At 38.5% G+C, this 13184-nt stretch overlaps 1 protein-coding gene across 1 annotated transcript in view; it reads left to right on the top strand.

Annotated features, from left to right (window-relative positions):
• LOC140241680 (phosphoacetylglucosamine mutase-like) overlaps positions 1-13184 on the top strand; it is a 37275-nt gene that overhangs the window by 8677 nt on the left and 15414 nt on the right. The window contains exons 2-11 of the mRNA XM_072321422.1: positions 501-571; positions 842-971; positions 2075-2170; positions 3612-3685; positions 6654-6805; positions 7955-8116; positions 9074-9116; positions 10557-10637; positions 11457-11500; positions 12879-12992. Of these exons, the coding sequence (XP_072177523.1) occupies positions 501-571; positions 842-971; positions 2075-2170; positions 3612-3685; positions 6654-6805; positions 7955-8116; positions 9074-9116; positions 10557-10637; positions 11457-11500; positions 12879-12992 (967 nt within the window). The remainder of the gene's footprint in view (positions 1-500; positions 572-841; positions 972-2074; positions 2171-3611; positions 3686-6653; positions 6806-7954; positions 8117-9073; positions 9117-10556; positions 10638-11456; positions 11501-12878; positions 12993-13184) is intronic.

Genomic DNA, 13184 nt, shown 5'->3' with positions numbered 1-13184 from the left:
GTTCCAAAAGAAAAGAGGTCTAGTGAAATCAATGTGCATTCAATATGTCATTGATACTGTTGGTCCTTTGAGGGTAAGATATGAAATATTAAACAAAAACACAAAAACAGCTGTACATTTCCAAAACTTTTAAACTTGATTTACTCAAAAAGAGGTGGATCTAGATATGTTGTTTTGCCATCTCACAGCTGTTAAAGATACACTATTTCAATTGTTTTGTTCCTTCAAATTGTTGTGGAGTTTGAATGTGCAACCCATTTTTTTTTTTCTCAAGATTTCATGAGATGTTGTATATCAGTTTTGGTCTATCACATTTGGTCCCCCCCCCCCCCTATTCTTCTTCAGCTCCTTAGTGACATTTGTCAGTTTATAGATGACCGAGTCTCACAATTGACCTTTTCATTGACCTTCATATAGCCCTTCATAGTTCTATCAACTATGAACAATGCCATTGAAAACAAGTAGATAATATGCTTGTTTCCAAATTCTTTACCTCCTAGGGCTGACATTTTGGATGCAGTCCTGTTCAGAATGGGAATCTTAGCTGTGTTGCGCTCCAAGGATGCCAAAGGTAAGTGAATCATGAGAATTGTATGGCTAAAGTCATGCAATTATGGAATAGAGCCAAAAAATTTGCATTATACCTGGCCAGCATTCAGCATATAAATGTGAAGTTGCTGTATACCAATCAGAGGAGAAATTTTTCTGAGGTATCCCAAGGATAATCATTTGTTTCTGAGAGCCCACCAAAAACCAGGAAAACTTTGCTGAAGTAATTATCATCATCAAGTGGACAAATCTGATACCAAGTAATTTTTTTTTCATACTTTTCTTTTTGCAGCTACCATAGGTGTGATGATCACAGCTTCCCACAACCCTGTGGACGACAATGGGGTGAAGCTAGTGGAACCCATGGGAGAGATGTTGCTGCCTGCGTGGGAGGGTCATGCCACAAGGCTGGCCAATGCTGCGTGAGTCACACCCATGTTCTTGTGTCCAGGCTGACAGATTTGATTTCTTTGCTTACCACCAAGTGGTATAATGTCTGTAAATGGTCCATTCTATACCTCGATGCACCTCTTTGGTTTTCCATATCTCAGTCCTATGAAACACGATAGGATTAGCATTACAACGTTTTGGAAGCAGTAGCTAATATGACTAGAGAAGCAAATTAGCATGTCATCGGACTTAAAAACAGTGGTACACCAAGACAGTGTGATTCTAGTTGGCTCTAGAAAGGGAAGATCAAATTTAGAGATTTACGTGTAAGTTTGCAAATTACACACTAAGAGGAATTAGATGTATAGACTTGGTGCGTGGATATCCTGGAGCAGGAAATGTCTCAGTGAGGAATCCTGAGGCACAAATACATTGTATGAAGTTCTGGAGTAAAATTTCAAGTTACATTCTGGATTAAAGTAACACAATAGTGGATTGTGATTGCTCTGATATTGGGAAAAAATCTTTGGACGGTCAGTCTCACGACACCACACATTATGATGAAGTATGTTGCTTTGTATCACATGTGACTGACGTGTGGGAGAGTAAAAGAATCAATGATAATGCTGGACCCTAATAGGGGCTGATGTGGCTCAGTGCATAAGACCTGGGCTATCAATCGGGAGGTCCATGGTTCAAGTCCCCTGGCTGCAGCAGTTGTGCCCCATGGCAAGGCACTTTATGACTAGAAATCACTTATGAAATATTTAAGGGCATACAATTCTAAGAGAAATTCAAAGTATATTTGATTAAAATCAGTTTTGAAATGGCTGCAATATGCTAAAGAAAAAGTAAAACAAAGCAATCCTGATAATAGATAGGTTCCATCTTTTACTAGGATTGCTTTGTTTTGGATATCTGAACCATTGCAAAAACCAGTTTTCATTAAATAATTTTTGAATTCCTCAGGATTGTATGCTCTTTAATCTTTCATAAGAGGTTTCTCATTATCTGACAAAAAAAGTTGGAAACCTGAAGCCCCATCTATACGAAACCATATCATCTCTTTAAATTCAATAGATTTGATCTTAAAGATATCCAAATGTTTAATGTTTTTCCCTTTGTCCACACTCAGAGATGAAGACTTGGAAGCCACTGTTCGGGCAATCATCGCTGAAGTGGAGATCGACATATTACAAAGTGCTAACGTCTTTGTGGCCAGAGATACAAGGTATGGCACTGAAGGTGTTCTGAAAGGAGAATTCATACCGAAAGAGAGATGGTTATCTCAAACAAATAGGCCTGAATTCACCAGGGTGGTTTGAATTTAGATCGTGGCTTAAAATAAGCAGTGAAATCAGCATAGATATCCTACCTTTAACTTGCGCATGTCAATGCAGGATTGTTGTTGGATGTACTGTTGGCATGTAACACAATCTATTATTTGCATTTATCAGAAGAAATTTGCATAAACCATGGTCTAGATTTAAACCACCTGTATGAATTTAGGCCATACAATTTGAGGCATGGAACCATGACCATTTGACAGTCAGTGATCATCTGACCTTTGCGTCTGCTTGTTGGTAATTACTGTTAGATCGAAGAACCCAACAAGACTGTGTATCTGATCTCTCCCTTCATTCTTGATAGAAAGACTAGGATTCCTCAAAATATCACAATATTTCAGAACGGTGTTTATGCACTCCACTTCTGTGCATCTGTCAGCTTTGCATGTATGAACTCTCTATGCCTGGACATGATGTACATGAATTTCTTATATGCCTAAAAAGTATGTTGTGTAAAGCTGCAGAATGTTGTCGGTCGTGTGAACAAAACTGGCAAGGTTTCGCATTAAGTCTAGTCTGTTTAGTCTTGAAAGACTAACCAGAGAGAGTGCAAGTTTTATGTCTACATGGAGAAGAAACTCTAAAGCAATACTGTTCAGAAGATTACCGTACAGATCGACTACCCTGTAAGTGCTGTTTTGATAGGCCCTGTGGTTTAGTGCAAGTGTTTTGATCATGTGACCACTTTGCATATTGCCCCTGACATCTAGAGGGGAAACATAAGTATAAAGCTTCAGTGTGCATTCAGTAACTTACAGCATTGGCAATCACCACAGATGTTGGTGACATTCTAGGATTCTACATCATTGTAAGTCATCATTATTTTTTAAGTCTTTGTTTTGAAGAGTTCTTAGTTTGTGTCTCACATAAAATACATATCAATTGGAATCCAGTCATATATGTATATATATATATATATATATATATATATATATATATATATAGAAAGAACATCACCCAAACTCTCACTAACAGATACATGGAGATACAAAAGTAAAACCACAACAGCATCACTTTGTGTCACAGTAAATTCTACATGCATGTGTAGATCCCATATGTCACATATTGATCCAGCACTGCGTTCAGGCAGTCCATAATTGTTTGTTCAAAGCAAATATTGCAGCAGTGCAAATACTAACTAACTGAAAAGGAACCTTTCAGGCATGATGTGTTGTTTTTCTTTGCTGTATTTAGGGACCTTGAGCTCTAGTGATTTGTGTGTGTGTGTGTGTGTGTCTAAATGTTTTTGTGTTGTTTCTTTTTCACAGAATTTGCCTTTTTTTTCTTCTTGCTTGTAAAACTTTTGCTCAATTTTCCTCCCATTAGACCCAGCAGCGTGAGGCTTGTCCAGGCACTGAAAGACGGGGTTACTGCAGTTAACGGTCATCTCACTGACTATGGTAAGCCAATGCCAGCCACCCACAATGCACCATGCTATCACAAATCACAGATCAGGAACAAGGGTACTGAAGCCAGACAAGATTTTTTTATTTATTTATTTTTTGCTGTACTACAGGAAATATTTGCAGGTCGAGGACTTTTAAAACTTTTTTCTTCTGGTGTGACATTTGTGGTAACACTCTTCCACCAATACTTCATGGATGATATGAATGCAGTTTATGTCGGAGTCTTTGAGCAAAAGTTTTCTGTGTTAATTGGATGTGTGCGTGCACGTGTATACCTGTGAGCTTGTGGGTTATGCCAGGGCTGCACACTAACTCACTTTTTCTTCTTGTCCATCTTGTCTGTCGAACTAGAAGGTACCCAGTTTTTCCATTTTTTTAGTGGTCCATTCCTGAAAAAGTTACTGGTCCGACAGTGATTTTTACTGACCATCAGACCAGTGCCAATGTGCAGCATTGGTTATGCACAGAATGTGAAGTCACAAGTGGGGCTCTCTTTGTTGTAGAGGAAGAGTTGAAGAGAGAACAGGAGGAGGTATGGGTCAGGGCCTACTCTGAAGGTAGATGTTTTTTGTTTTCTCCTGAGTAAGATGAATTTCACATATTTTGATTCCTCTGAATTGAGACATGGCATAGTGGTACATATAACAGGCAAAAAAAAAATCCTTTTATTTTCACACTAGTTTCTGGTTGCGGGAAATGGCGCGAAAATTTCCACTTTTACAGTATTGTCAATTCCAGTCATATTGCCCTTGAGAGCTAATACCATACATTCCTCATATATACAGAAGACCTGCCATGTTCGCAATCACATAATTCCTAAAATCATACTTAAAACTCTTGAAGCAAATGCTCATGTTCAGAATAATTTTGCATTCACATGTTAACACCCGACTGCAATATTATTTCCTTGTAATTGACAGAATTGTAATACTGTTTTGTTTTATTGCGTGTGTGTGTGTGTGGTTTTTTTTTTTTTGGGGGGGGAGGGAGTATATTTCAAATTTCCTTTGGAAGTTATTGAATAAAAGGAAGTCTATTAAAATGCATATTAATGTAGCACATCACAGTAATATTGAAAAAATAGCTTGAAACCTTGGTTCTTACCAATGACTGGAGTCCTGAGATTGTTTAGAAAGATCAGTATAAAGCACCATATGAATGCAGTTATCATTATTGTTGTTGTTGTTGTTGTTATTACAGAGACTCCAACTCTCCCGTTTTCGACGGGAGATCTCCCGCCGAAAGCCCATTTTTGCAAAATCTCCCGTTCTCCCGCTTGAGATTTGATTTCTCCCGCCCTGGCTCTGTGTCTCCCGGTGGAAAGGATTTCTTGCTTATTGCTAACGTATGTTGAAAAAATAAGCCTTAGATAGCACCAGAGAACATCTAGAACGCTAGGAACTTCGCGGTTCACACACATCTACTTGGAGTCTCCCGTTTGCTAGGGGTTTCGGGCGGGAGAATCTCCTGATCAGAAGGTGCTTGGGGTTGGAGTCTCTGTTATTATTCTTTTTTTTTTTGTGGCATGACAGATGTTAATCGAGGTTATTATACCCCTGCCACACATAGTGTGAAGGGGGTATATAGTAATCACCGTGATGTTGGTCGGGCGGGCGGTCGGGCGGGTGGGTGGGCGGTCGGGCGGTCTGTTGCAAAATCTTGTGTTGCGAACTCCTCCTACAGTTATGAAGCAATTTAAATGAAACTTAGGGTAAATGATGATATTGAGGTATAGATGTGCAAGACATGTTTTTTGTGTTTCTCAGACAATGCGTTGCCATGGTAACCATAATTCTACCAAAACCTTGTGGATTGAATAACTTCCATAGTATTTGAGCAATCAATTTCAAAATTGGTATCTATGATGATCTATAGGTGTAGTAATGCAAGACACTCTTTGTGTTTGTACTGTACTTGACAAAGCGTTGCCATGGTAACCGCATGTTTTCTTCGAAATCTTGTGGAGTGAACAACTAACACAGTTTTGAAGCAATTGAAATCAAATTTGGTAGGCATTATGGCCTTGAGGCATAGATGTGGAACACATAATTTTTGTGTTTGTCGGACAAAGCGTTGCCATGGTAACCATAATTTTACCAAAATCTTGTGGATTGAATAACTTTTACATCATTCAAGCAATTAAGGTCAAATTTAGTATGTATGATGATCTGGAGGTGTAGTTATGCAAGACAACAATGTGTTAATATAAGAAAAATGTGTTGCCATGGTAACCACTCATTTTTGTATCAAATTAAACCGTTTAATCTATGAAGGTGAAATTTGGTGTGTATGATGCTCTTTAAGTGTAGTTTTGCAAAATGTCCTTTGTATTTGTATCGGACAATGCGTTGCCATGGTAACCACATTTTAAAAAAAAATCCTGTGGAGTGAACTTCTTTCACAGTTTTCAAGCAATTGAAACCAAATTTGGTAGGCATTATGGCCCTGAAGTATAGATGTGGAACACATAATTTTTGTGTTTGTCATACAAACTGTTGCCATGGTAACCACAATTTTACCAAAACCTTGCAGATCGAATAACTTTTCCATCATTCAAGCAATTAAAGTCAAATTTAGTATGTATCATGATCTAGAAGTGTAGTTTTGCAAGACACCAATGTGTTAGTTTAAGGCAAATGTGTTGCCATGGTAACCACTCATTTTTGTATCAAAATAAACCATTCAAGCTATGAAGGTCAAATTTGTATGATAGTCTTTAAGTGTAGTGATGCTGGGGGAAAGCATGTTTCCTTTTGCTGTAAGTTTTATACTCAGTGTCAACTCTGTAATTGTACAGTAAACTTAAATTATTCTGTTTCCAATTCGACAAGAGCACAAACTTGGTATTAACGTCATTGCCCTCATGACATCACATACTATAAAGCAACACTAGGGGCGGGGGTATTAATCACCTTCAGTGATAATTCTAGTTTTTTCTTTTTCCCCATTCCTTTGTGACCAGGTCTACTCTCCACTCCTCAGCTCCACTACTTGGTGCGTTGCCACAACACCAAAGATGCCTACGGCCAGCACACCGAGGAAGGCTACTACAAGAAGTTGGCGGCGGCCTACACCAGTCTGCGAAAGCTGATTACCCCTGCACGCAGCGAGCAGGTGAGCGGTACCATATTTTCCATAGTAAGCAACCTTGGGTAGTGTGTTATGTTTCATGTCGGCTTGCTTTCTCTGTCTTTGTTTGTAAGTGAATAATTGATCAGGCTCCCTGTTCATGTTTATGCCTCTATAAATGAAGGGTGGTGTTGGTGTGCGTTTTCAGGTTGTCCGTCTGTCTGTCTGTCTGTACACGCCACATTTCCTGAATACAAATCAAGACTGACAGACTCTGCAGTAGATGAGACTTCCAGAGGGGAAGATACGCTGGATGAATCTTGAGCAGATTCCCTTCATGTTATTAGTCAGGGATCATCAAATTGGCTATATAATGTAATTTTTAGGCGATAACTTTAATATGCTAGGAATGACATTGGTAGGTAGGATACTGTATACGCCATATATTTCGCGAGTCTAAATTTTCGCGATTGTGAGTCTTGTACTGAACAGGAAAATGTACACGCGTACATCATATTCACATCGGGATCAGAGTCAATATTTTCGAGTGTCTTTAATTTCACGAATAACACCTGACGCGTGAAATTCGCGAAAATAAAAACCTCGTGAAATATTTGGCGTATACAGTATATGTTAATAGATAATTGAATGATACGAAATGAGGATGATGGTTAATAGTTACTGTATTTTCATTATATTTTTTTATGGGGGGGGGGGGGGATGGGCTAAAAATGTATTGTCTAATCTTAACTTTATCTAGAAATGTCCAATGATATGTTATAGCTTATTTTGATGAACTGAACCATTTTGGTTACGCAAAAGCTGGTTACATAGTTGTTACACCTGGGAATGATACCAGTTTACTAGTTGCAAACTAAAAGAAGTAGAGGATGTGTTAGGATGTTGGAAATATTGGCCCAAAGTCACAAAGGTGGTTTAAACCTGGCTTGAATTTAGACCTTGATACAAGATGGTCTAAAATAAGCTTGAAATATGCATACAGTTGAGATGCATGTATGACTGTTTGTTCCTGGACGTCTTTTGGCATATGCAATCTGTCAATCGTCTTTACACAGAAGAAACGTGCATAAACCATGGTTTAAATTTGTATGAACTTCGTGAATTCGGGCCATTGTCTGTCACTCTGCTGACTTCCATGCGTCATTTATATCTTCCCCAACTCACACCTCACAGAATGACTTGGGCGGATGCATTGACTACTCCAGTCACATCCTTCTTGACGGGGCCAACGGAGTTGGGGCCCTCAAGGTTGCCCAGTTCTTGACCTTCATGAACCCTGGCCTCCTGGACATCACTGTGTACAACGATGGCTCTTCTGGAAAGCTTAATGAACAGGTGATTTCTACAGTGCTTAAGTGTCATAAATGCTCGTAGGGCCTCGTACCTAGAGGCGTTTGTATGAAGCCAGACAAGCAGAGGTTTTCTTAGCCTACTATGTGTAGAGTTGCTAGCAGAAGCAACGATATCAAAATTCAAAATTCAGATGCAAGTTTCTTCACTTTGTCTCCCTCTACAAATCAAATTTGTTAAGATCGCAACAGCTGATCTGTAAATTAACAAACATGTCGGAAAAAGGAACCAGTGGGACTCGAACCTGTCATCTACTGCTTTCCGGGCAGCCAGAACCTTCACCCCTCTGAATAATATCTTTCTTTCTTTCATTTGATATCAAAATTGTTTTAAGAGTTTCTTGTTGAGGTTTAAATCTTGTTTGGATTGTGTGATGATAAAAGAAAGAGAAACACAAATGTAGCACAAGATCTAGCAGAGTGAGACTCAATATTATACTAGCCTTAGGTGAAATCATGGAAAAATAACAAATACTGAATACCATGCCTTGAGAGCTATTAACACCATTATCAGCATGTGGGACTAAAAGATACATATATTGTGTGTTAGATTATGATGTTGTTGTAAGAGGTACTGTGTGGGATTTTTTTCTCATTAGTCTTGTTTTTTGTGGGGGCTGGTAACATATAGATCTTGAGAAGTGTTAAGGCTGTTGAGACTTTTTGCTGGTGATTTTCTTTTTTTTTTTTTTTTTTTTTTTTACTGCAATTGCATGTTTGCATACCCCCCTTCCCCCCCTTTTTTTGCCTCCGCCACAAAGTGGTGCCGGAGGCATTATATTTTTTTTTATCATAGCTCATTACATGTAATCATAGACAATCATTCTTTTCCTTTACACAACTTTGAAGCACTCTTGCATTCCTGTTTTTGATTTGTGGTGATGCATGATACGCTCATTCACTCTGCATATGGTTCTTGTTTGGTTTGTGTCTAACTCAACAGTGTGGTGCAGATTTTGTGAAGGTTCAGCAGACTCCTTCATCAGGTAACCATACCAGAATCATCAAATAAGTCATTTATTACTGATTAACAGTGAAATGGGATGGATAAACTAATAAATTCCATTGGCAGTTTTACATCAGAAGTAATGGCCTTTAATAGTGAGAAATGTCATATGATTTCTTCTTTGTGTCTTACTGTCCCTAGCAAAACTAGTTTAATGACAGGCTGTTGGTTTTGTGAATGGTGTGCATTCAAGTGAACTTCCATGCCAGGTTTAAGTTGACTGTGATGTACAGAGTGAAATCAGGCACACTAAACAATGGTAGTTTCATCAAAATTAAATGTAAAACAGGCAAGTTCGTGAATTTTAGCAGTTTCACATTTTCTTGGAATCGTGATAATGGGCAAAACAACATGATACCAATAAGCTGAGAAGATGATATCAATAACTAATGGCTCTCCCTGGGGTTCTTGGGCGAAATTATGACAAAATTTCACATTTTGGGCCAGTGATTTAGCACCAACAAGCCTTTCCTCCCTATTCCAAAAAGATCATCATTGCTGGGCAATTACAACAGCAAAACTTTGATGTACAAGAGATATTGTTTGTTGTTGATTACATGTCCAAAAAGATGATTAAGCAGAGATTTGTTTTTATGTCAGCGAAAGACTTCCTACGCGAGGGGATCACCATTTAATATGTATACCATGTTGCTACTAATGTCACCTTTTTTGTGCACACATTGCATGAATTTGAAATTCCATAACCTGTATATTTTAGGTGTGATTTTGCCAACATTTTAATCATTCTGTTTGTTAAACTTGAGAACAATATCTAAAAATGAACAATAAAACATCCATAGAAATCTATCGTGATAAGGGCTAAAATTGCACTGTGAAGGAACACATGTTGCATGCAAAACAAATATCCCATTCGAACAGTGCTGGTAGACCACACGTGATGTGACAGATTTCAGCAAGAGTGTTTATGAAGTGCAGCACACATACTTTTGCATTGCAGCCAACATTTGTTTATAGATTATTTTTCATTTTTTCGAGATGCTTCATCTTCCCAAAAGTGGAGGCACAGATGGTGTGAAGCAGCAGCAGTGTTTGTTTGTGAAAAAACAGAAAGAAAGAAAGAAAAAAAAAAACACCAAAAAACCTCCACAAACTATCTCTCTTGGATATTACTGGTTATCAACAAGTGTTGCAAAGGCGAATGAAACTTGTAGATATCGATGAACAGAAGTTGCTGCAGAAAGTGAAACTTGAAATTACATCCTTGTAGGGAAGGCTATATTTTGTCAGTCTGAAGCCTTTTATTCATATTTCGTGTACCTGCCTTTCCATTACTGTATCTGAGCAATGCAGGCAGTAAATTCTAAAATGATTTGTGTGTGTGTGTGTGTGTGTGTGTTCATTTTCATGTAACTTGAAGTCTTATTAAAACAGTCATTTGATTTGGTGTCCCTCCAAACAGGCATGCCTGCTCAAGCGGGCGAGAAGTGTGTGTCTCTGGACGGCGATGCAGATCGGATAGTGTACTTCTACATTGATGAAGGTGTGTCACTCCTGTCTGTCTGTGTGTCTCTCTTCCTTGTGTGTGTGTGTGTGTGTGTGTGTTTGTGTATATGTGTGTGTGTGTGTGTGTCCTGTCACCCTACAATCTCTTGTCTCGGTGTTTTTGGAAAATGAGGGCTTTTTTTTTCTCTTTCTCTATTATATACGTCTTTTGCCTTTCTCCCTTGTGCTCTTCTCTCTCATGCAATGTCTCACATTTACAGAATGCACTTTTTTTAAAAAATAACTTTCCTTTTTTCCATTTCTCTCTGTATGGCTGCTATGGTGCTACAAAAGTGGTATTAGACAAGAAATTGAATTACATGGGAATTTGGAGAATGTGCAGACTGCCAGGCACTACATTTTGATTGTCAGAACATTTGGGATATATTCATCTTACGCTGAGTGTACTGTATACACCAAATATTTCGCAAGGTTTTTATTTTTGCAAATTTCGCGAGTCAGCTGCTTTTTGCAAAATTAAAAACACGCGAAAATATTGACTCTCATGCTGATACGAATGTGACGTACGCGTATACATTTCTCCGTTCAGTACAGGACTCCACAATCGTGAATTTAACTACTCACGAAATTGTTGGGAAGTCCCGATTGGCGAAAATTTAGACTCGCGAAATATATGGCGTATACAGTATTAGAGGGTATGCTCGTTTAGTGAGTAGTGATGCTAATGCAAGAAACTCTGGTCTGTCATTAGTCTTTCACAAAAAACTCAGGAATTTGCTAAGCAAATGCATGAATGACTTTTTGACTTCAACAGAGATACATCCCTTAATTTTTTTTTCTATTTTTTTTTTTCCAGACAAAAAATTTCATCTCCTTGATGGTGACAAGCTGGCAACACTGGTAAGTGTGAATGCAAATCTACTTTCTATGCTGTTGAGCAAGGAATGCTGCTGCAAATATACTGAATGATGTTAGAAACCCCCCTTGGGATTGAAAATTCTATAAAGTAGGACCATAAAATAGACCGACATTTACAAAATGTACACATCACAAGAATTTGGCTTTCCATAACTTTCTCATTCCGTCACCAGGGTTCTCAATCGGAAATTGGACAGCTTGCAAAACTGTCTCCCAAGTCCTAAGTCCCAATTCACAAAACATTACACTCGCGAAATATATACTGTATACAGTATTTTGATGTGGCAAGGTGTCATATTCGCTGGATGCTGTGATATTCGCATTTCATCAGATATGCCAGCATACCCCCCCCCCCCTTTTTCTGCAGACAAAAAAATGATATACAGGTACTGCATCATGGATGATGAGTGTCCCCATTAACTTTACAACAAGAATTCAGTCTTTATGATGAAATGTTTTGTTTTCTGAGATAGATATGGTGGCATCTATGTTATAGACATACATGCAGATGGCTGGGGTGAATGATTTGAATTTAGATGTGCTGTTGAACCTGAGCCAAGTCGAGGTTTGTCTGCTTGTGGGAAATGGGAAGCTGGTGTTTACCCATGTGCTTGCCAAGTGGCAGGCAGCCAAGAGTGCTCTTCAGGGAGTTGGCAAATACATGGCGAACATAGATGGAAAAATTCATATTCCGACCTGTTTTATATCAACCACTTGATAAGGGAAACAGCAAGGATGGCACATTAAACAAACATGTTTGCAAAGGGGGTCTTGCAACATTACCCGTACAGTTGCCTCTGTTTGATTGAGACTCAGATTGATGGGAAGACAACTTTAATGGGATGATATTGAGGCATCTTTTGAAAGGCACGTTGAAATATCTGCTCCAATGAGACAAGAGATTTTTTAAATTGGACATAATTTGCATGTGATATTTGTTTTTTGTTCAAAGTAGAAACTTTGCACAAAATTCACAGACAGAGGGAAGGAAATTGAATGAATGCACAACTCTAAAAGGATATTTAGGCAGAGATACTGAAAAAGACGAAATCCCCCAACCTGACATGGAAACCAAATGCATGAAGCATGAAGGAGTATTATAAAGTACCTCAAAATGTATTGCTGTACGAGATATCACATGGTTCACTGGTATGCCTAGCCCCACCTCCCACCTGCCACATAATCATTAATAAACTATACTCTACGTAAAATGACATGGCTAACATGTAATCAATCTCTATACGCTTGACGAATGATGCAGAAGAAGCATTCGTGTTCTTGTCAGCATCACTATTATGGCTAACAATGGTGTCATTGTCGATATCGCACTCACCCCCTAATAATTTTTGCTGTGATCCAGATTGCGGGATACGTGCAGGAGCTGGTCACCCAGAGTGATCTACAACTCAGAATGGGCCTTGTCCAGACGGCATACGCAAATGGCAGTTCAACAAAGTATGCTGTGGAAACTCTGGTAAGTTAGAACTCTGCCAAATCGTACCATATCATCCATTGGTGCATCTTTAACCCCCCCCCCCCCCAAAAAAAAATAAAAATAAAATAAAATAAATAAATAAATAAATAAGATAAATAAAAATGTGCTAATGCACAAATGATATCCCATTTGAAATGTTGTGATTGTTTGTTTGTTTGTTTGTTTGTTTAC

This window comes from Diadema setosum, chromosome 18 (assembly GCF_964275005.1).
Source record: "Diadema setosum chromosome 18, eeDiaSeto1, whole genome shotgun sequence".
NCBI classification, from domain to species: domain Eukaryota; kingdom Metazoa; phylum Echinodermata; class Echinoidea; order Diadematoida; family Diadematidae; genus Diadema; species Diadema setosum.
This window is presented reverse-complemented; position numbering and strand designations above follow the sequence as displayed.